Source organism: Tenrec ecaudatus, chromosome 6 (assembly GCF_050624435.1).
Source record: "Tenrec ecaudatus isolate mTenEca1 chromosome 6, mTenEca1.hap1, whole genome shotgun sequence".
In the NCBI taxonomy this organism is placed as follows: Eukaryota; Metazoa; Chordata; class Mammalia; order Afrosoricida; family Tenrecidae; genus Tenrec; species Tenrec ecaudatus.
The window spans coordinates 7,544,751-7,570,604 of record NC_134535.1 but is presented as its reverse complement, the minus strand read 5'-3'; the positions used below and the strand labels follow the sequence as shown (position 1 = coordinate 7,570,604).

General features: G+C 60.3%; 2 protein-coding genes across 2 annotated transcripts; both read right to left on the bottom strand.

The window, feature by feature from the left end:
• Positions 1–2,579: 2,579 nt before the first annotated feature.
• Positions 2,580–8,434, bottom strand: PDXP (pyridoxal phosphatase). Its single transcript, XM_075552663.1, has 2 exons — positions 7,862–8,434; positions 2,580–4,001 (listed from the first exon to the last, which is right to left on the bottom strand). The coding sequence occupies exons 1-2, from the start codon at positions 8,421–8,423 to the stop codon at positions 3,685–3,687; spliced, it is 879 nt and encodes a 292-aa protein (XP_075408778.1). The 5' UTR covers positions 8,424–8,434; the 3' UTR covers positions 2,580–3,684.
• Positions 8,435–11,404: 2,970 nt separating this feature from the next.
• On the bottom strand, positions 11,405–25,047 carry SH3BP1 (SH3 domain binding protein 1). The gene is made up of 18 exons (XM_075553538.1): positions 24,895–25,047; positions 23,703–23,745; positions 23,038–23,142; positions 21,514–21,590; positions 21,151–21,262; positions 20,983–21,059; positions 20,263–20,407; positions 19,711–19,779; positions 19,446–19,536; positions 18,961–19,106; positions 16,755–16,866; positions 16,364–16,445; positions 16,183–16,263; positions 15,540–15,656; positions 14,893–14,990; positions 14,436–14,640; positions 13,448–13,542; positions 11,405–12,169 (listed from the first exon to the last, which is right to left on the bottom strand). Exons 1-18 carry the CDS (start codon positions 24,951–24,953, stop codon positions 11,787–11,789), a joined length of 2,097 nt encoding a protein of 698 aa, XP_075409653.1. The 5' UTR covers positions 24,954–25,047; the 3' UTR covers positions 11,405–11,786.
• Positions 25,048–25,854: the final 807 nt, after the last annotated feature.

Genomic DNA, 25,854 nt, shown 5'->3' with positions numbered 1-25,854 from the left:
AGCGGACAGAGCGCCCGAGTGGGTTCCAACGCGGGCGCAGTGTGCAGGGCGGAGCCCGGGGTCTTGTGTCTTTCTTATAGAATGAACCAAAATGGCTTCTTGTATGGGCTTCAGCCTACACATTTATTTAAAGCAGATCTGTTATCACAAATCAACTCTCCCCACCCCCCTGCCTAACTCAAACCTATGCATAACCAATTGTTTTTAAAAATAACTCCAATAAGCAGATTTCTCGCCACACAGAGGCAGCCTGCACCCTGCGTTTGCCACCCACCCACGTGTAGAAAACTCCACTGCCAGTAAGCGGATGCCAACCCATGTTGTTGGCAGATGAGGTCCAGTCTGTTTGACCCACAGTAACCGTGTACAGCAGAGCCAAACCCTGCCTGCCCAGCCCTTTGCTCACCATGTGTGCACCTCTCGCTGCAGCCAAGGTCGTCAAGGGTCTTCCTCGTTTTCACTGCCCCTCGACTTCACCGAGCACAATGTCCTTCTCCCGGGACTGCTCTCTCTTGACCACAGGAGACAAGGTTCCTGAGACGAAGTCTCGCCAGCCTTGCTACTTTCTGGTTACTTCTTCCAAGACAGACCGGTTTCTTCTTTTGGCATTCCTGGGTACTCTGAATAGTCTTTTCCAGAACTGTAGTCCAAACGCATTGATTTTTCTTCGGCCTCCTTGCTTAAGGCTCAGCTTTTTATGTTTGCGTGAGGGGATTGAAAAGATGTACGTCAGTCCTCAAAGTAACACCCTTGCTTTCTGCCCACTTTACAAAGGTCTGGCTCAGCAGAGCCATCCGATGCTATTTGTCATCTGATCTCTCGGCTGCTGCTGCCCTGAGCACTGACTGTGGAGCCAAGCGAGGCAAACTCCTTGGTAACTTCAGTCTCTTCTTCATTTCTCATGATGTGATCTCTTGGTCCACTGGTAAGGATTTGGGTCTTCCTTCCACCGAGTCCTAATCCATCCCGAAGGCTACAAGGCTTGAGCTTAGCAGCAAGTGCTTCAAGACCTCACCTTCAGCAAACAAGGTTGTGCCATCCACCTACGGCAGAGGGTTCAACCTGGTGTCAAGTTCTTCACATAGCCCAGCTTCTCCAACATGCTCGGCTTGCAGACTGAGGCAGTGTGGCGAGAGGCTACAGCGATGATGGACACCTTGGTTGGTTTTCAGCCAGGCAGCTTTCCCGTGCTCCGCTCCCACAACCGCCTCTTGGTCCAAGTGCAAGTTCCGAACGAGCACAATCATTGTGTTCCGGATCCCCCGTCTTCTCCGAGCTGTGCACTGTTAGGCTCCAACCGGTATGGGCCCTGCGGAGGGATCCTGACACTAGGTCTTAATGTCCCTGTGGAGCAGCCCAAGGCTTACCCTGCAGCCCCACCAGGGCTCCTTAGACAAGGTCAGCGTCCTTATAAGGGCGAGGAGGAAGAGGAAGACCCCCAGGAAGATGGGTTGACAGTGCCTGGAACAAGGCAGGACTGAGGACCGCACAGGACTGGGCAGCTCCTTGCTGTTGTGCAGAGGATAGCTGAGTCCTACACCAACCACCAGTCATGTGAGCAGGATACAGAACGTCTTGTGCATAAATCTCATACTATTCCTAGAGAATCATATATTCCAGGACAGCCCCAGCTCATCCACGTCCCAAGCCTCATTGGCCATGCTCAGGTCTGGGAGTAAGCCAATCAAGGGTCAAGGGACCGGAGATTGGTTTAGACTCAAGCTTTCAACCAATCAGGAGTCAGTCTTTGAGACTGGGGTTTCTCCCTCTCCAGACTCAAGCCACCACCTGCTATGTCAGCATTCTGTCAGCAGGGATGGAAGGGGGAGGGACTACTGTTACAGAATGGGGTCCTAGAGACCAGTACTTTCCCCTCCCGTGTAGTGGTGGGTGAACTTGACCCAGACTGGCTGTGTTCCATTCCCTTGGCACAGGCACTGAGGGGGGGGGGGCATGTGACCCCAGCCAGCGACTGTCCTGGGACATTGGTTAGTTGAGGCAGCTGTAGTCCAAGGATCAGAGCTGAGGAGGTTGTGCCTAGAGGGTGCTAGAACACCTCATGGCCCAACCAATACATCCCCTAGTGCCTGGGACCAGTTGGTTTTCCTGTCTCCACTCAGGAACTTAAATTTGCTCCAGCTTCGAGATTCCGCAGAAATCCCGCCCGTTAACATCTCTCCCTTTGTACAAACGAGGAAACCGAGCAGGAAGGAGGGGCTTGTGCAAGTTTAGTTGGAGACGGGCTGAGTCTTCCATCTCCCCGCTTGGCACCTACCTCCAGGGTGGCCATGTGACAGCATCCCACTTGAGTTCAAGGACCTGGCCCCCCGCCTGCCCGCCCCCCAGCCTCACCCCTCATCATAACCCACCGCAAGGTGACCACACCTTCTAGCTGTGACCAGTTTCCTCAGGTGTGAAATGGGCCAGGAACTACAAGTGGTGGGTTGCCAGAGAGACCTTAAGAAAAACAGGTTTATAAAGAGCCCTCAGTGTAGCACAAAGAACATTCCAGAAGCCAGGGTGGGCGGTTCCCTACAGGGAAGGTTCTGGGAAGGCCTCCCACTCGACCAGAGACTGGACGCAGGACCACTCACGCGCACGCTTTTATTAAGTCCAGGACTGACACAGCCATGGTGGCAGCGGCGGGAAAGAACCCACTCCCCCAACATGTAGCAGTGGCACATAATAAATAAATAAATACTTGGGGGTGGGCCCCGGGAGAGGTGACATAACAAATTCTGACAGCACAGGGAGGGGCCCAAGAGTGCCTTCTGCCAAGCTGTGACCAACCCCACTGGGTGGGCTACCATCGTCAGGGGAGGGGAGGGCTCAGCTGCCCAGAGGCCGCCAGAGCCACGACATCACTTTTGGGGGGTGGGGTGTCTTTGGAATCTGGACCCTTATTTGTCATCTGGAATCTGGACCCTGGCTGGGCCAGTCCCACCGATTGTCAAGAGGATGCTGTCCCTCAGGGTCTGAGAGCCCAGTGGGTCAGCAGTGGCTGAGCCACTCTGGACCTAGGGCAGATTAAGGATCCTGTCGCTTAGCTTCCTGACTGATCTACTTAGGCTCCCAGGGGACAACTGTTATGTCCCGAGTTGATGCCCGCTTAGGATGGCCCCCTGAGACAGCATACAACTAGCCCCAAGGCTTCCTAAGAAGCCACTTTCATGGGAGCGGATGCCAGGCCATTTCTCTGAGGTTCAAACCGGAACCTGTTAGTTAAGCCAAGTCACTCCTTGAGTGACCCAACATCACTAAGCCTTCAGCTGGACCACTCCAGGTCCAGCATCAATGAATGCCATCACGTAGCCTTCTGGTTGGTTCATTCAAGGCTCAAGGAAGAACTGTATGGTTACGGAGGGAACCCAAGGGTCAGGACGGAGGCAGAGTGCCTGGGGAGGGCGTTCAAGTGTTCAGGGTGGGGGCGTCATCTGTTGGTGGCAGGGAAGGTGACAAGGATGTCACCCTGGTCAGGCCGGGGTGAACCGGTGAGGGAGGGGCGGCTTCTGGGACACCAGAGTGTCTAGCATAGCTGGGAGGAGGGACGAGCCCCCCACCCCAGCCACACCCCACCACCAGGGTACAGGTGGGGCTGGTGGTACAGGATGTAGCTCCAGATCCAAACCTCCAGCCCGGGGGGAACGGGGCCTGGGGGAGGGGAGGGGCTGCGGGGGCAGGGGCTCAGTCCTCCAGCCCCTCCATCAGGTCCGCGATGCTCTCCACGTAGTAGTGGGGCACCAGGTCGTGCTGGCCGGCCGCCAGGTAGGCCTGGGCTTCCTCCAGGCGGGAGACCCCCGTGAGCGTCAGTACGGTGGTCATGCCACAGCGGTGGCCGAAGAGGATGTCGGTCTCGAGGCGGTCGCCCACCATGAGCATGCGCGCGGGGTCCACGCTGAAGCTCTCCGCGATGCACTCGAACATGTAAGGGCTGGGCTTCCCTACCACCAGGGCCTGGCGCCCCGAGGCCGTCTCCACTGCAGCGGCCAGGCTCCCAGTGCCTGCGGGCAGAGGGGAGATTCAGTCAGCGGGGGTGGGCTCCCGAAGGATGGACCAGGCTGGTCCCAAGTACAGGCACTGGAACCAGATGCCTGAGGCTAGACCTCATTGCCACCCCTCTAGGGCAGGGGAGGGGCTGCCAAACATCGTGCCTGTTTCCCCATCTCCGATTCAGGGGTGCCAAAACCATTGCTGGGGGCTAGAATTCGACTTGTGTAAACAGAGTAGCATGGCAGCATCTCACCAGGCCTTGCTTTGTAGCGCGGGGGGTGGGGGGTGGGGGAAGGGTTTGAACTGGTAACCCTTGGGGGATACTAAGGACTCTCATCTCGGATCCGAGCACAGTGGGGTCCTGCTCAGTGGTTGCTATGTTCCCCGGGCAGCTGCCTGGCTTTGGGGTAACCATTCCACCCTCTTTCCTGGGGGGACCAGCAGCAGGGGTGGGGTCCGAGCCATGCCCTGGGGTGTGGTTACTGTAATAAGTGTGCTCACTCCTGGCATGGGACGCTAGCACCACCCCTTGAAGACACAGCAGGGTACAGAAACGCCCACTCCTGACCCAGTGGGCATCCTCGGGGAGAGTGAGGAGACAGAAAGCCACAGGGTGAGAATGCCCGTAACCAGGAGGACCAAGGCGGGTGTCCCAGCGCCTGACAACCTGGCATAGGCTCTGGAATAAGGTTCCAGCATTGGATCTTTTGCCAACCCCGGTGCCAGCCTCAGAGTTTTAAGTGCCTGTTTGGTGTAACAGGCAACTTAGGTGAGCTAAGGAAAAACCTGCCCTGCCCCCTTCACAGAGCTACACAGGTCAAAGGTTTTACCCAAATTTGTCCAATTCCAACGTCTCTTGTATTTTCATGTTGAAAATACTTTTGCTCCCTTCCCCCCTTTGAGTGTGAATTTCCGACTGAATGTAACAGGTCTGCCTGGAATGTGTCGGAAGGAATTTGGTACCAGTGTGACAGGCACATGCACTTTTAGTACGGGTGCCTTTTTCCTTGGGGGGGGGGATTATGCAGCATGACCCAGAAGTTCTCCATCGTTTGGGTGAGCTGACCTCGCACTGCTGGTTGGCCACGTCCAAGGTGATATTGTAAAATGACCACTCTTTCCATTAAGACCAACGCTTGCCTGTTGTGCGGGGCATGTGCTGTGGAGCGATCTGCAATTTGCGGTCTTCCTGTCAGGAACTGTGCTGCTCCTAATGTAATGGGAACTAGTGGTGGTGAACACAGAGCCCCCTTTCTCCTGTGGAATGGCTGGTGGCTTTGAACTGCTGACCCAGGACGACACCCTGGGGCTGGCTCCTCTTGAGCTAAGGCACAGGGAGGTTAAAGACTTGGCTCAGGAAAAGCCTCCACGCTCAGGGAGGAGCCGATCTTTTCTCTCCCGGGGGGATTTTGCAAGCTGTTGTCAAGCAGGCACCACGAACGAATGAATGTATACAAAGCCCTGCTGGACACTGGACACAGGCAGTACACGCACACTGTACTGCGCGTCACCCAAGCTCGCGGGGCGGCCGGTTCTCTCCAGGAAGCACTGAACCTCTCCCAGTGCCAGGTTGCGTGGCCACCGTGGGAGTATTTGCACCACGGGAATCAAATCAGGGCTCTTTCTTCCTCCAGTGGGCCGGAACCTTGACTTACTAGCGCACCCCTGCCCCCTACCGGCTCCAGCAGACAGTGCTTCACTGGGCCAGACCCAAACAGAAGGGGAAGGTCCGCAGAGGGTGAGGCCCCTCAGCCCTGATGGCCCCTGACAACGGGGGAGGGGTGTGCGCGCTTCCCTGGTCTCACAGGATCAGGGCAGAGCCAGGCCAGAATTCAGGCGGGCTCCCGAAAGTTCTGACAAATGCAGAAGCACTGTTCCCACAGGAACCTGATAGGGGAGAGCAGCCTGTTTGCCCCTCGGGTTTGAGATCCCTCCAGGGTGCCACCAGGGGCTGGGCTGAGTCACCGTGTTTCCTCAGCTCCCAGAGCCGACCCACTTCAGCCACTTAGCTAATATTTACTGAGCTCCAACCGCAGGCCAGGCCCTGCACCAGGCTTGGGGCAAAGCAACACTGCCCGTGCCCAGGGGAGCAAGCACCCTGGCAATGGGAATCTCAGAACTTAACCCCCCCCCCCCTCACATCCCTAACCCCGATGCTGGTGACAAATTCCTCAAAGGCAGAGGACATTTCTACTGGCCAGCTCAGGCGGCTATGAACGCGGCAGCCAGATCAAAACAACCCGTACAGTTCGGAGTTCAGTGTGTGTGTGGTACATACACTGCACTAAGATTCGCCTTATCTCACATTTTATGCATAATGTTGACTTAATTTTTTAACCACCTGCAAGGCTGTGTCATTTAAGCCTCTGCCTCCGCCTGTCGTGAGAGCGACCTGCAGGGTGCTGGGCGGGCCTAGCCAAGTGACTGCTGAGACTCCAGGGCCTGGGTTCCTGCAGAAGGCCACAAGGAGGCAGGCCAGGCCTCCAGCACCACCCTGCTGAGCTGCTGAGGCTGGGAGCCCTGACCAACAGGCCCAGCTAGGACTCAATGGACCACCCGAAGCAGCCATCAGCTGCTCTGGGAAAGATGACAGCCCGGAAACTCGACATGGGGTCACTGCAGCTGGGACTTGCTCACCTCCATGGCAGCAGGCTCTGGGCTTGGGAGGCCTTGGGTGGTGTGAATGGCTAAAGTTGTCTAGTAACTGAAAGGTGAGTGGCTGGCATCCATGGAGGCATCTCACCTTGGAAGAGAGACCTAGCAATCCACGGCCCCTGAAAACCCCAACATCAGGGGTTCTCCACCTTCCTCATACTGCGGCCCCTTCATACAGTTCCTCATGTGGTGGTGACACCCCAACCATAAAATTATTTTCGTTGCTACTTCAACACTGTCATTTTGCTACTGTGACGAATCATGTGACCCCGCGTGAAAGGGTCGTTCCCGACCCCCAGGTGGAGAACCACTGCTGGATGACTCCATGGAAACCACGTGGGCTTTCTGGTTTGGGGCTGAGGCGTGCAGTGCTGTGGAGCCGGGCCAGGCCTATAATTACAGGTCCATCCTCATCCCTGTCCCGGGTCTGCATCTGCATCTTAGACCCCTGCCTTGCAAGAAGACTCTACGTGCCTGGCCCTCCCAACAAACCCATCATGGCATCATGCCCAGTCCTGGGTGCTCACCACCACCCTGCCCCTCAGTACCTGGCACTGATGATTATCTGGGGCAGTGTCCGGCAGGGGGGTGTCAAGACCTGTCTCTGTGCCCAGCCTACTGACTGCCCCCCACACCCCACTTTTGCCAGGCAGCCTCTGCGGCCATCTGCTCATATCCAACTTCCACCTGAGCACCTACTATGGGCCAAGGTGGGCAGGCGAGGCTGTAGCGCCATCAGGGAGTAAGCAGAAAGCCTGATTTTCCTCCCAGCGTGACTGGACAGCGATGCGCGTGGAGAGGTTACGTAACAAGGCTGGCAGGGTGAAACTGGAATTTGCACTCAGGTCAAATGCTACGTGCCATGTTCTCCACACGCCTTACCTGCCCCTACTCCCCAACCCAGGCCTGCCTGACCCCAAGGAGGGCGCCCCAGCGTCTGACACATCCAGCGTTCCCACCCTCACGCGGGGCCATTCTTCCGGCGGTGAGGCAAAACGACAGGGGTCCTTGGAGCCAGTTCAGAAAGGCCAGGACTGGGGAGACTCATGGCTCCCTAAGCCACAGTGGGCCTCCGTTTCCTGCAAGAATGGCCGGAAAGAAATACCAAGATCCTTGGGGGGGGGGCTTGTTGGGTGGGCAGCCCCCCTCGAATCCCAGCTCCTTCACCTGGAGACGCTCTTAACGCCCTCCCCCTACACGGAGACCCCGCGCTCACCCGGGGTTCGGCTGCCGTCACTGAGCGGGTGCCAGGGGTCGCGGTCGGTGGCCACGAGAAGGCAGTCGGGGTCGCGCAGGTGTGCGCACGCCTCGCTCAGCCTGGCGAAGGAGAAGTGCTCGTCGTAGCCCACGAGCACGGCGCGCACGCGCGGGTCCTCGCCGGGGTTCCCCGCCAGGCGCAGCCCCGCGGCGCGCACCTCGGCGCGCAGCCCCTCGCCGCCTAGCACGAACACGGCGCCCGGCGCCTCGGGCGGCCCGGGCAGGCGCTGGCTCAGCAGGCGCGCGGCGCACAGCGCGGAGCTGAAGAGCTGCTCGGGGCGCAGCCCCCCGAAGCCCAGGCGCGCGAAACGGAGGGCCAGCTCGGGGCGCGCGCGCCGGCTGTTGTTGCTCACGAAAAGCGCCGCCTTCCCGGCCCGCGCTAGCCGCTCCAGCAGCTCCGGGGCGCCCGGCACGGCGCTCTCGCCGTTCCACAGCACCCCGTCGCAGTCGAACAGGACCCCCTGCGCCCGGCCCAACACGTCGCGCAGGGCCGCGCCGCGCAGCCGCTCGCAGCGCGCCATGCAGCCTGCTGGCTCTCCCGCGGCGGGCACGGCGCGCTCACCCGCAGCGGGCCTGCCCCCCGCGCCGCGGCCAATTGGAGCGCTGCACGGCCCGGGGGGCGGGGTCCAAGCTTGGCCCGCGGCCAATGGCGCGAGCGCCTGGCCGAGGAACGAGGCAAGGCAGCTAGCGAAGCGCGGAGAAAGGGGCGGAGTCACGGCTGGCAGGGAGAGCGACCAATGAATAGCTAGCCCTGCTCCTTAGCCCCGCCCCTTAGCCCGGCTGGGCCAATCGCCGTCGAGTACAAAGCGACCCTCTAGAAACCGGATGGCGGTGGAGCATCTAGTCTAACCTCTTGTAAGGGTGGCAGGCAGGGTGTCTTCCTAACCAATGCGGAGCTGGGGACAGAAAATGCACAGCCGCTCGCTCCGCACTCCCCAGCCAATCAGAAGCGCAGGGGAGCTGGTTGCTAAGGGGAAGCCGGTGCTAAGGGGAGATGTCGTCTCTGAGTCAAACATCTTTGCCTTTTGAGCCGGGGTCTTCCAGCCCGCGAAGCCGGTGGGTGTGATGGGGAGAGATGCTCCTGGTGCCAGCTCGGGCGCTAGAGCCCGGGGACGAGGCCAGTGGCTCTTCATCCCGGCTGCGCAGTAGAATCCCCTGGGGAACATCTATTTTTATAAAAAAGGGGCGTAATTTACATACAGTCAGCTGCTAGACCTGAAGCACACAGCTTCAGCCCAGCGACTTTTTTAAAATGCTGAGGATGAAGCCTAGAGATTCTGGTTCGCCATATTTTTATGCAAGTAACGCATGCATTTTTTTTGCGCCCACCTCCTGAGTTTCTTGGGCCTGTGATATGCATAGGTGTGAAAAAAATACAAGTTATTTCGGGAAGACACATGTGAAAAAAAATGGTGGTTTCGGGTGGAGTCAGGGCATGCCCGTTTCTTAATTACCCAGGGATCCTACCAGTGTCCTGGGCTACAGGCTGCCTGTCACCAGGGGAGGGAAGGAGGTAGAGAAGCAGAGGCTGGCTGCCCAGGGCCAGGGAAGTTGACCCAGTCTTTCACTGGGGAGGTGAGTTGTTGATCTGAGGGGAATCGCGTGTCTCGGGCCTTTTGAGCCAGGGGTGAAATGTGTGGCTGTAGAGAGAACTGGGGCTCCGTGGTTTCCAGTTGGGGTATTGTGTCAACCTCAGGGAGGGTGCTGAAGGTCCTCTGCCTGAGCCCCAGAAACAACAAAAAGATCAAATACTGGGGAGAAGGCCCACACTGCCCACCCCATCTCCCAGCGTTTGACACTCCGGCCCTGGGGTAGGTGCTCTCCTGAAAGACACTCTGTAGGAAGCGAAGTCTTTGTTAGCTACCCTCTGACTGTCCACATACCAGATGTTAGAGTCCTGCACCAGCCCCCAGGGTCAGGACATTCCATCAGGAGCTTCTTGGGGGTAGGGGCGGAGTCAGGGACCTAGTCCAGGTTCGGGGCCAGAGCAGCTGTCCCCACGGAGGGTTTGGGAACAGATTGGGCTGCACTTTCTGCAGGTACACGGTGTGGGGGGGGGGGGAACCTGTGTGCCTAGGGCGGGGCTTTAGTCCCTTCTCCTCGGGAGGGGACCAGGCGCACATAAGCCTCGGATTTCGCGAGGTCCAACTGGTCCCCGCTCAGGCCCGGTGTGTAGAGCAGTCCTGTCCCACAGGGTTCCCAAGGCCGTGACCTGGGGAAGCAGATGGCCCCGGGCAGCTTCCTGAGGCCCCTCTGCGTGGCCTTGAACTGTCCACTGAACACCTAAGTGGTCACTTGCACCATCCTGGGGCTTCAAGAGCAACACTCTGAGGTGGAAACTGTGGTATTGTGGGGTCCTGGTTTACAACTGCCAGCACCAGCACCATGACAGGCTATATAGAACCAAAATCTGGGGCAGGCTTAAGCTCTAATTTCAGATTCCTGGACACTGAGGTAATTCTGTCAAAGAAGGCATCACCTGTCCCAGACTGACCAGTAGGGAGCAGCGACCACCATCCCCCAATTGACCAGTCAAGAGAATACGCATGGAACTACTCGCCAACCACCACTGGACAACGTTGATGCCAGAAGTTTTCTCCAATAAGTTTAAGAACAGCAGCACTGGACTGCCCCTGGTCCCTAACCCCATAAAAACCCAGGGAACAAAGAACTCGGGGCTGATTCCCTTCTGGATGCGGGGTCCCGCTGCGCTGGGCAGTGCTGGGAAAAAAAGCCCTAGCTCGAGCTAGTCCAAAAATAAAACTCGTTTTGCCGTGTTTGCATCTCAACTGGTCGTAATTCTTCCATGCGCCCAAGGTGAGCTCGCGTTCCCTTCCCCAATCCAACAGTATCACCCCCAGAGAGGAGAAAACGGGCACCAACTGGCCAGGAATAAGTCCAGACTGGAGATGTCGATCTAGGTAAGCATCGAGTCACCAACCGACAGGTCAGTGGTTCGAGCCCCGCGGGCCACCCTCGGGAGAAAGATGAGGCAGTCTGCTTTGGTGAAGACTTATAGCCTGGAGAGGCCATGGAGTAGAACTGCTCTGCCTACAGGGTCGCTGTGAGAGGGCATCGACTCAATGGCCCTGGGCGTGGGGTGGGTTAGGGACCCTATAAGGCAGAGCAGAACTGCCTCTGGAGTCTCCTCCCAGGCTGTAGATCTTGCTAGACATGGCCAGCCTCATCCTTCTCTCTCTGAGTGGCTGGTGGGTTGGAACTGCTGGCTGTGTGGTTAGCAGCCCAGCACCTAACTACTACACCACCAGGGCTCCCTGCGGCACACGCCGGATGCTAAGGAACAGCTTTGTTGGTAGGTCCGGCTCACAGCGAGTCCGGTAGGAAACACGGCCGGTCGGGAGGCGTCCTCACCACTGTTCTTGGGGTTTGAGCTCGTCGCTTTGGCCCAGGGGTTTTGCTGGCTGCTGTGACTTGCGGCAGAAAGAAAGAACAGGCGACCAAGGGTAATTGCTTTCCTTTGACAAAAGCGCCTTCTTTTATTTCAAGGGCAGGAAATAAAATTAGCCTTTGGGCCACTGCTCCAGTTTTGTCCAAAATAATTTATTTACCAGCCTTACATAAAAAATACATTGGCAAGAGAAAAATAAACGTCCCGCGGGAGCAGGCAAGCCTTTCTTCCCTTCTCCCTTCTCATGCTCCCCTGCGACCCTACCAGCGAGTGGGGAGTTGGGGGTGGGGGCTGTCTAGGCCCGGGTGGAAGAGGAAACATATCTGGAGGTGGGGGGGCTGTCCTGAGTGTCCTCGCCTTGGGGACCGGCCCAGCGGGGGCGCTGAGGCACTTGTGGGCATGGCAAGGGCTGTGTGTCTCCTAGAAGGGCAGGGTGGGGAAGGAGGAGGGTCCAGGGACTGGTCGGGGAGCCTGCTCAATCAGTTTCTGAGGCAAGGCTCCTGGGCCTGGGCTGGGGGGCGCCGGCTGGGGAGCTGGGGACCTGACTGACCACCTCAGGGCCCCCTCCCTCCTCTGTGGCCACCCCCAGGTCCCCCTGCCCAGGAATGCTCAGACCACTCTGGCCAAGGGAGGCCGATGGAAGCCGGCTCTGGCGCCGGGCAGGCTGGGGAGGCACGGGGGGCAACGGGGGTGGTACTGTGGGGGCCCGCAGGGTGTTGCCAACCACTCGGCGGGGAAGAGCCCGGGGGGTCCCAGGGCTGCCAGAGCCAGGAGGCAGGGGTGGGGCTGGAGGGGAGGAGCGGGTGCTGGAGACCTGGGGGGGCAGCGCGGTGGGCCGGGCAGGTGCTGGGCGCTTGACTGTGGAGCAAGGAGAGGGGAGGGCTCAGCACCCATGCTGCCTCTGCAACTCCAGCCCCCCAGCTCACACCCCCTCGGGGGCCTCTGTCCCACCATAACCCCTGTGGCGCACCCTGTTGCCCGGCTGCCGCCCCCTTCCTCCGCTTTCTCCCCACATCCCTTCACTCCTCAGAGGCTTCCCTGGGACCACCCCGTCAAGTAGCCACTTCACAGAGCCAGCTTCTGGGTCATGTGTCCCCCTAGCCCCATCCTTCTCCATGAGTGCCCACCTCCCTGGCCAGCCGAGGGCAGCTGTCTGCCTGAGTGCTGCCAGGGGGCAGGCCAGGCAAGTGCACACCACTTACTGAACGCTGCTTGTCCACTCCTGGCCTGTGACACTTGGGTGGGGGCGGTGTCACACAGTCCTCCAAAGCCCACCAGGATACCCTGACTCAGCCCTCGCTGAGCTCCCCGCTCCTACCTCCCAGCACCATTGTGTAAGGTGGAGAGGGACGGGGTGGGGCTGGGTGCCTGCACTCTGGTCCCAGTTCTGCCTCCATCCACTGTGGGATGAATTACATGTCCCTTGGGGCCTCAGGTTCTGTGCCTTGACTTCCCAGGACGGACGAGAGGCCAGTCCAGTGGGCAGCGACAGCCCTGTGGGTCCTGAGCGTCTGTGCTCAGCTGAGTGGACGGCTCCCAACCTTCCTTTTTCAAAAAGCGTGCCCCCTGCGGCCTGCCCTGCCCGCTGCCCAGCAGCTCGCTGCTCCATCTCCTCGGAGTCTACGCTGTCGCCACGCCTTGGCTGGAGATGCCAAAGCCTCTAAGGCTGGGCCCACAACAGGTGGCGACTCGCCCACCTGAATCCTTGACCTCACCTGTCTGGCTGTGGACCAAGTGGGTAGGGGGAATGCGCCGGAGGGGCTGAGAAGGTGTCAGGCTTCCGGTCACCTCCACCTGGCCACCTGTGTTGTCCTCTGAAGAGACCACCCTTTCTTCTCACCGTGGGACCCCTGGGGTCCTTGAGGGCCCCACTCCAGAGCCCCTGGCATCCATCACGGTTAGCCTTTCTTAGGCCAAGCTCTCTGTGCAGGACTGTGCCCTTCTCTGACCCCCTCCCCCTCTGTTCCCATCCCACTGAGGTCAAGGTCACATGACCAGAAGGACTACTGTCCCTGAGCCCACAGCACCAGGGTCCTTAAACACCTTGATTCTTGGGCTGGGGCTAGAAATGGGAGGTGACCTGGGACCGCCCTCCCCCCTCCCCCCGCCTGCCCTGTCCCTCCCACGCCAGCTCACCCTTCCGAGTCCCGTCCTCTGCTGGGGAAGCTGCCTCAGGGGCGTTCCGGATGACTTTTGGGGAAGCCGGTCTAGGGGGTGCTTCAGACTCTGTCCTGCTCAGAGAAGGGGAGGGTTAGGCCAGGCTTGGCCTTCTCTTAGGGGTCTTCAGGTGGAATCTGGGGTCTCTCAGGGCTTGTTCCCCACTGCGGCCATGTGTGGGATCTGCCCCCAGACTGGCCCTGGTGGAAATGCCAGGGTGTGTGGGATCTGCCCCCAGACTGGCCCTGGTGGAAATGCCAGGGTTTCACGCTGTGGCAGCACCCATGACACTCCTGGGGCCAAGAGGGCACGCTGCCTGGCAAGCCTCCCCCGCTGCCCCTGTCTCCACTCGGCCACCGAGTGAGCTGGACACCAGAGCAGGGTGGGGAGTGGGGGGTGGTCCACGTGGCCATTCCTGCCGCATGCCCTGCTGGTCTCTGCTCAGGTGTGATTCCCTGGGTTCTAGTCTGTCCCCTGCTCCAGCTTCACTGTCAGTTACAGCCCTCTTTGCTCTGAGACTTCACAGTTTAAGTTCACCAGTGTCTTGGTTTCTTCTCTCTCTCTCTCCAGTGCCCCCAGAAGGCAGGGGCACTGGTCAGTCAGGCCTGTCTGAGCAGGGGTGTCGTTTGGGGCCCCTGCAGTCTACAGCAACATGAACACCTTCCTGGCCTTTTCATACTCTGAAATGGAAGTCTCCTTTTATCCCGAAGTTCCAGGGTCTCCAACCACGCCTGGCCCATCGCAGGTGCTCAGCCGACAGCCGCTCACCCACGGAGAGCACCTGTCAGAGGCTGGGAGGGACAGGGCCTCGGGGTCTCTGTGGCAGTGGGAGACTAGTCTTTGGGATAAAAAGACCAGTCCTTACATCTCGTTAGGTGCAGATGGTGTGCTGGTGCCTGGGTCTATGGGCTCAGGCTGGGGGTGTATGGGGCTGGGCCCCAAGCCTAGCAGAGCCCTTGGTTCCTACCTTTCCTTGTGAGCGGTTGAGGCTGGAAGCTGAGCGGCGGGGGTGGTGGCCAGGGTGGCACCTGGGGTGGTAGCTGGGATGGCACCCGGGGTGGTGGCCGGGGTCAGCACGGCTGTGTGTGGAATCTCCTCTGAGGCCGGCCTGTTGCTGACCTTGTCGTGGGCAGCGAGGCTTGAGAACAGGCCGGACATGTTGAAGTTGATGTCTAGACAGAAGGGAGGGTGCCTTACCTTCCAGAGCCTTTGCCCTCCGCCTCCCTCCCTGGAGTCACTTTCCCTTCGCAAGGGGATTCAGAAAACGCCGGGAGCCTTCAACACACCCCCAAGTGTTGGTAGCACCCCTATTTTAAAGATGAGTCACTGAGGCTCCTCGTGTAGAAGCAATGCCCTGAGCTCAGGTCTTAGGAACTCAACTCTAGACTGGAGGGTACCCCAGTGGGCAGAGGGAGGAGCTTTACCTTCAGGGAAGAGGGTATCGGCATTCTGGATCAGTGCCTCTACCACGCCTACCACCTGGATAGAGGACACGGAGGCCGTGTCCAGCTGAGCCTGGTCCCTGGAGGAAAAGGCCAAGGATGTGAGCCACCTACACACGCAGCACCCTCGTAGTGACCCCTGACGCCTCATCCTGCACACTGGGACCCAAGGATGAACACGACAAGAGTCCCTGCTTTCACATAGCTCAATGGCAAAGGGCAGCTCCCACGCCCCATCCGCCCCTTCCTCCACCCATGACAGACATCACTAGTCAACCCTGACCCTCTCCTCTTAGGTTCTAGGCCAGCCCCTACCAATCGATCTCACTCAGCTCATGAGATGAAAGGTCCCTGCCCTCTGTGGGCCAGATGAATAGTCATGAATGACCCTCCATAGGGTACAACCCCTTCCTGTGTGTAAGGCTTCCCCGCCCTTTCCCCGCCCCATCGAAGCATCCACGCCAACGCCTCCAGAGCGCCCTACTTGACAGAGGGGAACAAGGAGGCCTGACTGGCGCCCCGTGACACCCTGACCCACCATGCCTTTCTCTGAAGCCCGTTGGTTCCTGAGAAGAGGAACTGTGGGGGAAACTGAGGCCCAAGGGTCAGAGCAGCCTGCGGCCTCTCACCCTTCCTTCTCCGGTGGCCACAGCAGGTTGGGTCCCAGGACAATGGCGATATTGCTGGGGCTCATCTTGTTAACCTCCTGCAGCTCGGCCAGCTGGGCCAGGAACTTCATCAGGTACCTGGACAGGAGCAGGGCAGGGACAGAGACCACACTGGGCCAGCTTCTTCGCAGCATCAAGGGCCACGAACAAACCCCTGGGTGCCGGTGGCGCCTCCAGGGGCGGTTCATAGGTGGATGGCGCGGCCCGGAGACGCAAAGTCACCTGCCCAGGTCACACGGGCAGAGGGAAGGCTCCACGTCGGGCAGCCTGGCTTTCCCGCTCGAGGTAGGCATTTGTTTTAAAGCCTAGGGGCAAGCGGACCCTGCCTCATCTGTCAGCGGCGTGCCTTCAGAACCAGCACGGAGGGTGAGTGACAGGGGTCTCTGGGAGAACAGAGTGCGTCCACGGGAATCGGGAGTCTGGGGCATCGCCAGTGAAAGAGGGCTGGGCAGCACCTCCCTCCAGGGCAGCGAGTCGTGGTTTTTGGACAGGCCCTTACAGATAGGCAGCTATGGGTACACGGGCACGCCACAGCACGGGACGGCAGTGGCAGGTCTGGGCAGAGGGGCCCGGGGGGTGGGGGTGGGGGCCAGGTGAGGCTCACCTGAGGTTGCTGAAGTTCTCACAGGGCAGGCGGCTGCAAGCCTCTCGCAGGGCCTCCAACCGGGCACCAGGCTCCTTCAGGCTGAGGATGGGGCGGGCAGTTGAGAGGGGGAGATTTGAGAACGGGTGAGCGGGGCCCACAGCCACACCCCTGCAGTCTCCCCTGTTCCCCACACCCTCACCTGGCTGCCCTCATCCAGTCGTCATAGAGGGCAAAGGTCATCAGGGGCTCAGGAAGCTCCCGCAGATAGGACTTGAGGGCCCCTGAAGGGGAGGAGGAGCAGGTCAGACGACCCCCCTCCCTGCCCCCCAAGCCTTCTAACCCAGGCCTGGGCCCCAGCGATTTCCACCTGCGAGCCCTGGGTCACACTGCAGGGTTTCAGCCTGACCACATCCTCAGGCCACAGCCTTCTGAGTCAAAGATTGCCCCCTCTCCCCAAAATGTCACACACAGCTTTGAAAAAGTTACAGGGTTCCTCAAGGACCCCACACTACGCGAGAACTCACAGCCGACCCTGAGTCACACTGGGGGGGGGGCCCCCCATGCCCACCAGGGCCCCTCTGGGCAGGCACCTGCCACGGCGTGGTGGTCGGAGCAGAATTCCTCCAGGCTGCTGGGGTCCAAGGCCATTGTCTGCTTGAGTTTCTTCAGCACGGACGCCCCGGGGGCCAGCCGGAAGAGGCCCTGGGGGCAGACGGGGAGGCTGGGGTCACATTGCTGACTCTCTCTGGGCCTCACTGTCCCCCCCTGGTCTGCTGGACAGAGTGGCCATCGATGTGTAGCCAGGGGCTCCTAAGGTCTGAAATCCCGAGGGAAGCTCCTTGGGAGACAGGTGAGGCCGTCTGCTCCCAGAAAGACAGTCTTGGGATCCCTCGTGGCAGGAGTTGATCTGGGGCAGAACAGACCCCACGGTTGTGAATTTGGTTTAGACCAGTGGTTCTCCACCTCCCTCACCCTGCGCCCTTAATGTAGTCCCTCATGCGGTGGTTACCTCCAACCATAAAATTATTTTTGTTGCTACTTCATCACTGTTATTTTGTTAGTTATGAATCACCATGTAAATATCTGATATGCAGGATGTATTTTTATTGTTACAAATTGAACATCATTAAACATAATTAATGCGTAGTGACTCATCACAAAACAATATGTAATTAAATCTCATGAAATACTTATGTGTCTTCCGATGGTCTTAGGCGGCCCCTGTGAAAGGGTCGTTGGACTCCCAAAGGGTCGTGACCCACAGGTTGAGAACCGCTGGTTTAGAGGCAGCAGATTCCAGAGAAGCCCAACTCTGCCTCCGAACACGGTCTGCTTCCTGAGGTCCAGCCCTGGTAGCGTGGTGGTTACACCTTGGGTTGCTAACCGCAAGGTCAGCAGTTTGAAACCACCAGCCTCAACTTAGGAGAAAGAAGAGGCCTTCTACTCCCATGAAGAGTTCTGGTCTCAGAAACCCACAGGGGCGGCTCTACCCTGCGCTACAGGCCTCTGTGAGTGAGTCTGTCTGTGAGGGACCCTTGCTTGGTACCCTTGCTTGGTTGGGGCTGCTCACTGCAAGGTTGGTGGTTTGAACCCCTTAGTCACTCCACAGGAGAAAGATGAGGCCGTCTGTTCCTATAAAGATTAACAGCCTCAGGAAACCTCGGGGGTGGGGCGGTTCCTGTCTGTCCATGGGTTGCTATGAGTCAGAATGGATTTGAAGGTACGGGTGAGTTTAGGGGCCCACCCTCGGGGGAGCGGCTTATGCGCTGGCTGTGAGCAGCAAAAGGCCTTCAGAAGAAAGGCCTGGTGATCTACTTCTGACCAGCCAGCCATTGGAAAGCCCCGTGGAGCTCCATTCTATTCATGGGGATCCCTGTGACCCAGGACCCACAGGGTGGCAGTGAGCCTGGTCGTGGGTTTAAGGTCTGTTCTTCTCCAAAGGGATGTGTTAGAAATCCTGAGCCTGGTGAGCACAGGATCCCACAGCTGTCTATGTATTTATGTCATTGGGACCATATCAGGGATGCGTGAGTCTTCAGCCAACCTCCTCTGATAGATAAGGAGACAAAGAAGCAAGCAAGCAATTGAGCAGAGCTGGGGGAAGATCAACCAGGAGCCAGGGAACAGAAGCTGCACAGGCAGGCCCTCCCTCCCCAAAGGCAACAGCAAGAGGGGTCCTGACTTGGGACTTCCAGCCTCCTAAACTGTGAGAAATTACATTTCTGTTTATTAAAGTCACCCCCTTGTGGCCTTTCTATTCTGGCAGCACTGGGGAGCGGGGCAGGAGGCTAACCAAAACCAAGAAGTGAAGGACCTGGGAGTGAGGGGGTGCAGTGAGTGCCCTCTGATTCCAACCCTCCCTTCTCCTATCACTCTGGACACATTTGCTCTTGGCCTCTGCCTGGCCCTTATGAGACAGAGCCGAGGGCTCTCTAAGGGCCCTGGCCCATGACCAAGAGCCAGTGGTACAGGGGCATGGAGCACCGTGCCTGGCCCCTGGGAGCACCACCAAGAGGGAGAGGAGGTGTTTTCCCCTGGGTTCCGAGTCCCGGGACCCCACCTGTGTCAGAGCAGAAATATGCTCCAGGGCAGGGGCTCTTCCATGGCTGTGACCTTTGGGAAGCAGAACGCCAGCTCTTTCTTCCAAGGGCCCCCTGGGAGTCACCACCACCAAGCGTGCTGGGCTACCAGCTATGTGTTCAACCCCTGGCAGCAGCCAGAGGCCAGCCCTTCTCTCAGGGGTGGGAGTGTAGGCCCCAGGGAGGTGTCTGTGTGTGTGTGTGTTGGGGGGCCCACCTCTTCCTTCATGCCCTCAGAGAGCAGCATCATGACGCAGGCCTCGATGGGCAGGGCGATGTCCCGGCCCAGCTCCTGAAGGTGGGTCCCCAGCGACACCCCATACACCCTGGAGAAGGGGGCGGCCGTCATCGAGGGGGAGGGGTCTGCAGGGACGAGACAGATCAGCGGCCCAGGCCCCTCCCACCCCTGGGCAGCCAGGCCAAGCCAGGCCAGATAGCAGCACCCCTAAGGTTCGGGGGCGATGGGGGGCACTGCTTTGGCAGAAGATACCACCATGTCCGCCCACAATCATTCCTGCCTCGCACCCAGAAAATCATGCACCCTGTGAGTCCTCCCACAGCCCCAGCTCCAGCTTGTGCTCAAGGCTCACTTCCTCACCCCGCGGCAGCCCGAGGGACCTCTGACCTCTCCACCACCAACCTAGGCCAGCCCTCCCAGGGCGCCCTGTGCCTGAGCAGGCAGAGCAGGGGTGGTGCCCATACCTGTTTGGCGCTGGTTCTCCCTCAGCTCGGCCAGCGCCGTGTCCAGGGAGTTCAGAGACTTGCGATGGTAATCGGCCTGGATCTCTAGGATCTGGTGGGGGGTGGGGGGGGGACCCCAGGGAAGGCAAGAGAAACTCAGCCTCCTCCCGGGGCCCTGCCACCCCACCTCCTGGCCCGCAACTCCCAGTGGCTCCCCGGGGTGCTGAGCTCTGGCTTCTCCCAGGCCCCCGGCCCCCCTGCTGCAATGGCCCCGTCTTGGACTCACCTGGATGAAGTAGTTGGCATAGGTGTCCTCCTTGGTGGCAAAGTGATACAGGTCGGCCAAGTACTCGTCCTGGGAGCAGAGAGGAAAGGGCTTGTGGTGGGGAGGCAGGGGGCCTGGAGGCCGGGGGGAGGGGTGGCTTATGGGCAAGGTCACACGATCCTGCACACGAGTGCTCATAGTCACCCCCCCACCCCCTCGACCTTCCCAGAGAGTTTTTAGGACTTCCTGTCCGCATTCTCCACGCCCACAGCCTTGGCTTTATGCCCCGCCTCCCCCCCAGTCTGCAGGCACTCCCGCCACTAACATCATGCATTCATTCATTCATTCATTCGCCTGGCTAACACTCTGGTGCTGGTGGGCTGCCCGCACCCCCTCCAGGTCAGCTATGCCTTCAGAGTGGGCAAGGCTAGGTGCGGGTAACAGGGTAAGTGCAGGGACCCTGGAGCCCCAGGCTCATGCTGGACTGCTGCCCTTGGCCCTTGTGACCTTGGTTAGGTCACGGCGCCTCTGAGCTTCCATCTGTGTGTGTGTGTGTGTGAGGGGGTTCCTCACCTTGCACTGCTCCACCTTCCTCTTCAGCTCCTCCTCCTCCTCCTTCAGCGTCTCCATCTTGTTGCCTGTGCTGATGTGGCTGTAACTGCCTGACACTCCACCTAGACCTTGACCCCCGCCGGAGTTCTTGGCTGCCTGGCTGAGCCTGGGGACAGTCCCGAGGCAGGGTGGTCAATGGCCCCACTGCACGCCTCCCCGCCTACCCCCCCATATGTCCAAGCATACAGATTGGGGGATTTGTAGACACACATGCCCACTGGCCAGGCTCCAGTCTGGGCCGTGAATTCTGGGGTGCCCCCAGGTGGGAGGGGATTGGTGACCACAGCCACCCAGCCCCAGAGTGGAGGATGGGGCCCTCCCACCACTAGGGGCAGGAGTCAGATAACCCAACTTGCAGCGACCTCATGGGGAGGGGTAGACCTGCCCCTGTGAGTGTCTGAGACTGTAACTCTTGGTGGGAGTTGAATGCCTCGTCTTTCCCCCTTGGGAGCACCTGGTGGTTTGAACTGCTGCCCTTGGGGGGTAACAGCCCAGTGTGTAACCACTATGCCACTAGGGGTTAGAAGGTGCAGGGCTGTTCGAGGTCTCAGGGCTACTCTGGCACCGTCTGGCATGGCAGGTGCATACACGTGTAGACGGAGGCCCCCCAGCCTGTGTCCAGCCTGAGCGTCACCCGCTGTGGGGACGAGGAGAGGCTGCACCCCGAGGCTGAGCTCCCACCTGCTCTTGAGCGTATTCCAGTCGGACACCAGCTTCTGCAGGCTCTTCTTGTGCTTGAGGATGGCAGGCAGCTCCTCCTGGCGGGGGGGGGGTGCACAGGGGAGGGTTCAGTGGGCCAGGGAGGTGGGTGCTAGGGCAGGGGGTGGGGTGGCAGGGCAGGTGGGTTACCTCACTCAGTCTGTTGAGGGGCTGCAGGACATCCCGCTCCAGGGTCATCTCGAACTCGGCCACGATGCAAGCCAGCTGGTTCTGGATGACACAGCTCATCTCCAAGGCCTTCCTGGGGGACACAGCACCCGTGAGCCCCTGTCCCACCGGGACCACCTGCCGCCTGTCCCTGCTGTCTGTGTGCTCTCTTCACCGAGTCACCCTCTCTGACCTGGACATGTGTCCCCAGCCTGGGTGCCTTGCTGTCCTGGGCTTCTCGACAGAGGCCAGCCCCCCATCCTCCCGTGTGTCCCCAGCCTGGGTGCCCTGCTGTCTTGGGCTTCTCAACAGAGGCCAGCCCCCCCATCCTCCCGCCATGCTTACCCCATGCTGGAGTCCGGGTCCAGCTCCTTGAAGCTCTCAGCCATAGCGGAGGACAGAGCCATGAGGGGAAGCTTCTTCTGTGGGGAGGGGGGGGGGGTGGCAGGGCTGGCGTGAGGGCAGGGTATGCACACACCTGTTTGGCTCCCCCCACCTGCCAGGACACCCCCTTAGAGACAGAGCCCCCATTGGAGGCCTGGGTGGGGGAGAAAGGAAGAAGTGGGCAAGGTGTGGCGGGGATGACTCCCCACCGACCCTGGGAGTGGGGAGCCCCTTTCCCTTGAAAAACAAAACCAACTGCTGTCATGGCCACAGTCCTAAGGGGGTAGGTCTGAGCCACTTGGGTTCTGTGCCAGCTTCTTTGGATGTAGATCACCAGGCCTTGCTTCCAAGCAACCTCTGGGTGGTCTCAGCCCGCCAGCCTTTATGTTAGCAGCCAAGCATGCTGCCCATGTGCACCACCCAGGGACACCAAAGAGCCTGGTGGCCCAGTGGTTGTGCTTTGGGCTGTGGTCCACAGGACCTGCAGGTGGAAACACCCAGCTGCTCCGTGGGCGAAAACAGGGCTTTCTACTCCCCCGAGTCAGTCTTGGGAATTCATAGGGACAGTTCTACCCTGTCCTACAGGGTCCCTGGGGGTTGGAATCCACTTGGTGGCCGTGAGGAGCTCCCCTGGTCTGTGTGGCTGAGCTCACAACCTTCCCTGGGTGCTCCCTCCCCATCCCCAGTGCTCTGGTCAAGGTGAACCTGTCCCACCTAGAGTTACCTCTAGCTTTGGGATCAGAGAGCCCAGGGTTCAAATCCCAGCGTTGCTTCCCAGGGTAAATAACCAGAACCCTCGAAGCCTCCATGTGCCCTCATCTGTGACGCAGGGCTGGCCGATGAAGGCAGGGAGTTCCCGCAGAGGGGTGTGGGAGGGCTGTTGTAGGATGGAGACAGTGCAGGACCTTGTGCTAGCAACAGTCTAGCAGGAATGGGCCGGTAAGTGGCGGTTGTTGGTTCGTGCAGGGCATCCCAGTGGCACGGTGGTCATGCGTGGGACGGCTAACTGCAAGGTCAGCAGTTGGAAGCCACCAGTGGCTCAGAAGGAGAAAGACGGGGCTTCCTATTCCCTTCACAGAGTTGGGCTCAGAAACCTGCCCGGGGAGTTCTACAGGGTAGCTAGGAATCTCAGCGTCGGCTCGATGGCGGCAAGTTCGGTTTGGTTGGTTTGATATTAGTAGCTATCACTAAAAATCCAGCTCCAAGGGCACGTCCTCCAAGAAGCCCTCCCAGCCAAGGGCACTTCCTCCAAGAAGCCCTCCCAGCCGCCCCAACGGAGAGTGCCAGTCAGGTGCTGTGCGAGGCCTGGCTTTTTTTTGGGGGGGGGGACAGGGTCAAGAAGGCACTGAGAGAAGAGATGGGGTCCTGGGAGGGAGGTCCCCAAGGAGCCTTGGGGTATCACAGCCGCCACCCTCAGTGTCAGGATGCAGCCCGCAGCTTGCTTTGCTGGGCACACGTGCTTCCGTCTCCCCACCCCACACTCACCACCCGCTTGTCCATGTCAGCCCCGCTCTGGCCCTGCAGACAGGCCTGCAGCCGCTTGTGGACATTGTGGGCAGCTCGCTTGGCTGGCTCCAGCCGCTGCTCCACCTGGAGGGGGTGCAGAGGGCTATGAGTCTTGAGAGGTGCTGTACCTCCCCCCACCCCCAGCCCGGAACAAGTCTCTCTGGGGTCCTCAAGGTGAAGGGGTTTCGCCTCACACTGACCCTGGTTTCCGAATAGGACTGTGCCGGAGGGCTTTCTACTGGTGGCACAGAGGCCATGCTTCAGGCTGCTGACCCAGAGGTTGGCAGTTTGAAGCTCATGGGGAGGAGTACCGGGCTTGGGGCTTTCTACTCCCGTGAAGAGTCGCAGTCTTAAAATTAAAAGCCTGCCTGGCAGTGTCCCTGTGGCGGCACCGACCCAGTGGCGGCGGGTGAGAGGACATCCTGGGCTCTTGTCTTCATGAGAGCAGACAGCCAGGTCTTTCTCCCTTGGAGCCCTGGGTAGGCTCCCGTGGAGCCCACCATCTGATTGGCAGCTGAGCGTCACTAGGGCTCCTCCCACCTGGGCCAACAGCCTGGGGAACAATTCCACCCGGCGCCCGCCCAGCCTCCAGGCCCGCTCAGGCCTGCCCCCACGCTGCCCTGCCGGCCCGCCTGGGCTTGTACCTGCAAAAGGTCCTCACCCAGGAACTCCGCGGTCTCCGGGGTGCTGGGGGGCGACACAGAACGTTAGCGGGACTGCCACAGACTAAGGGCCCCTGTGCACCCCTCCCCAACAGGCCCCCCACTTGCTTCCAGTGACTCTCCCAGGTGGAGCCCCACCCTGGGTAGCCTGTCGCACCTCATCCCAGTCGGAGCACATTCCACTTCTGTGGGGCGGGAATCGGATTGGAACTTTTTCCTCCTCCACCCAGGGCTGTGCCCAGAGAGAGGGCAGTCGAAAATGACGGGGAGTCAGGGGTGCCACCCGGGATCCTGGACAGGCCCCCTCAACACACACTTTGGGGCCACAGGGCTGCAGCCTGTCTCTTCTGCCCATCCCCCAAATCCTCTGTCACCCTGAGAGGAGGCCCAGCTCGTCCCAAGAACGGGAAGTGTCGGAGCTGCATTCCTGGCTGGTCAGCCCCACGGGCTCGGGGGCCCACCTAGCCCCGGCCTGTGACAGACACATGGGGAGCCCGGAGGCCCAGAGCCAGGCGGCTCGAGGGTCTGGGACTACACAACTGGGCTCCTGTCCCCTCCTGAGCTTTGAGAAGGGGAACTCCAGTGCGGGAGGGGGTTGGGCAGGCCCTCTGAGACGCCCCAAACTTCCGGCCTGGGCTCCCCGGATCTGGGGCTGCGCGGTGGGAACCGGGAAACCCGGGGCCGGTTCCACCTGGGTCTGTGAAAAGCAGAAACAAGATGCAGAAGCAGGGGGCCTAGGGGCTGGGGGGGGGCGTGGGGAGGGCGCACAGCGGGCGGCGCCGCAGCTCCTCTTGCCCTGCGCCAAGGTCGGGTTCTCAGCGCCCCTTCCCATCCCCCACCCCCCAACAGAGATGGTTAACTGTCCCCATTGACCAGAGGGGACAAGTGAGGCCAGGTTTGCTGAGAGGCTCACGGCTGCGGACGGGTCCAGCGTCCTTGATTAGAAAGCTTCCTTCCACCCCCATCCCCCCCCCTTGCACCCCCTCCAATCAGGGGCGGGGGCGCTCTTTCCCCAGAAGTCCTGCGCTGCCTAGGGGTGGGGGGAGGCGGACCAGAGCTGGACTCTGGTGGGCCAGAGGGTGACTGTCCAGATGTCGCCAGCTCCCCGCACCCGTGCCCCTCCACCCCCACCCCGCTCAGGTCCCTCGGAGTGGGGGCCCCCGCGGGCACTCACCGCCCCAGGGTGCCCGTCTGGGCCAGCTGCCGCATGCGATGTAGCTGCCGCTTCATCATCTTGGGGCCGAGCTGGGGGCTGCGGGTCGGGGTGGGGGGGTCGCGGCGCGGCGGCCCCCGGCCCAGCCTGTCTGTGCCCGCAGCGCCGCTCGGCCCGGTTGGGTGGGCGGCGCGCTGCGCTTCCTGGGCCGCCGCCGCCGCGCTCTCCCCTCCCCGCGCCGCCCGCGACTCCGCCCCCGGCCCCCAGGTCACTCCTTCGCCAAGTTTGCTCGCTCGCTCGGCAGCGTCTTCCGGGCCCCCCAGAACCCGAAGGGCCCCTCTCCCCCCTCCCTCCCCCGCGAGTGGCCGCCCCGGCGGCGGGCTGTCGGCCCGCAGGTCCAGTGGCCGGGCCCGCACCGGGGCTGGCGCGAAGCAGGTAAGCCGCTCCGGCCACCGCGCCTCGGGGGTCCCAGGTCCCTGCCCCGCCGCCTGCAGGCCTCGGGCACAAATAACCCTTGCCGTGCGCGCCCTCAGAAGTAAAGAAAGGGTTCACTGCTAAGGAGCGGACCTGCCCTGACCCACGGAGGGACTGAGGATGCTGGCCAGATTCCCGCCCTGGAAGGGATTCGCCCTCTCCGATTGGCTGAACACTCTGGCTTCCTGGGGCCACGGTGGGCGCAATGTGCCTGGACGAGTCCCTGGAGGAGGTCTGCACTCAATCTTTAGGGCCCTGGCAGGCTAGCTGTCCTGCCCTGCCCATCCTGAAGTGGCCAGGAGACCCTGCCTGCTCACACTGTCCCTTTAAGGAGGGGGTCAGGTGGGGTGGGGGGGAAGTCAAGTCCCCACACAGTCATAGCAACCCCTGGTCCCCAGTGGTTCCCTATCTCTGACCAAAAGCCCTTCAGGCCTGGCCCATCCTTCAAGGCAGTTAAGGGTCTGCTCTGACCCCCCCAAAGATTCCGAAACCATGGGCTCTTTGGTC

Coding starts and splice junctions, on each gene's coding strand:
- PDXP (XM_075552663.1), bottom strand. CDS start 8,423: ATGGCGCGCTGCGAGCGGCTGCGCGGCGCGGCCCTGCGCGACGTGTTG. Junction 4,002..7,861: donor TGACGGCAGCCGAACCCCGG/GTGAGCGCGGGG, acceptor CTCTGCCCGCAG/GCACTGGGAGCCTGGCCGCT.
- SH3BP1 (XM_075553538.1), bottom strand. CDS start 24,953: ATGATGAAGCGGCAGCTACATCGCATGCGGCAGCTGGCCCAGACGGGC. Junction 21,591..23,037: donor CTGACATGGACAAGCGGGTG/GTGAGTGTGGGG, acceptor CCCTCCCCACAG/AAGAAGCTTCCCCTCATGGC. Junction 21,060..21,150: donor CCCTCAACAGACTGAGTGAG/GTAACCCACCTG, acceptor CCCCCCCGCCAG/GAGGAGCTGCCTGCCATCCT.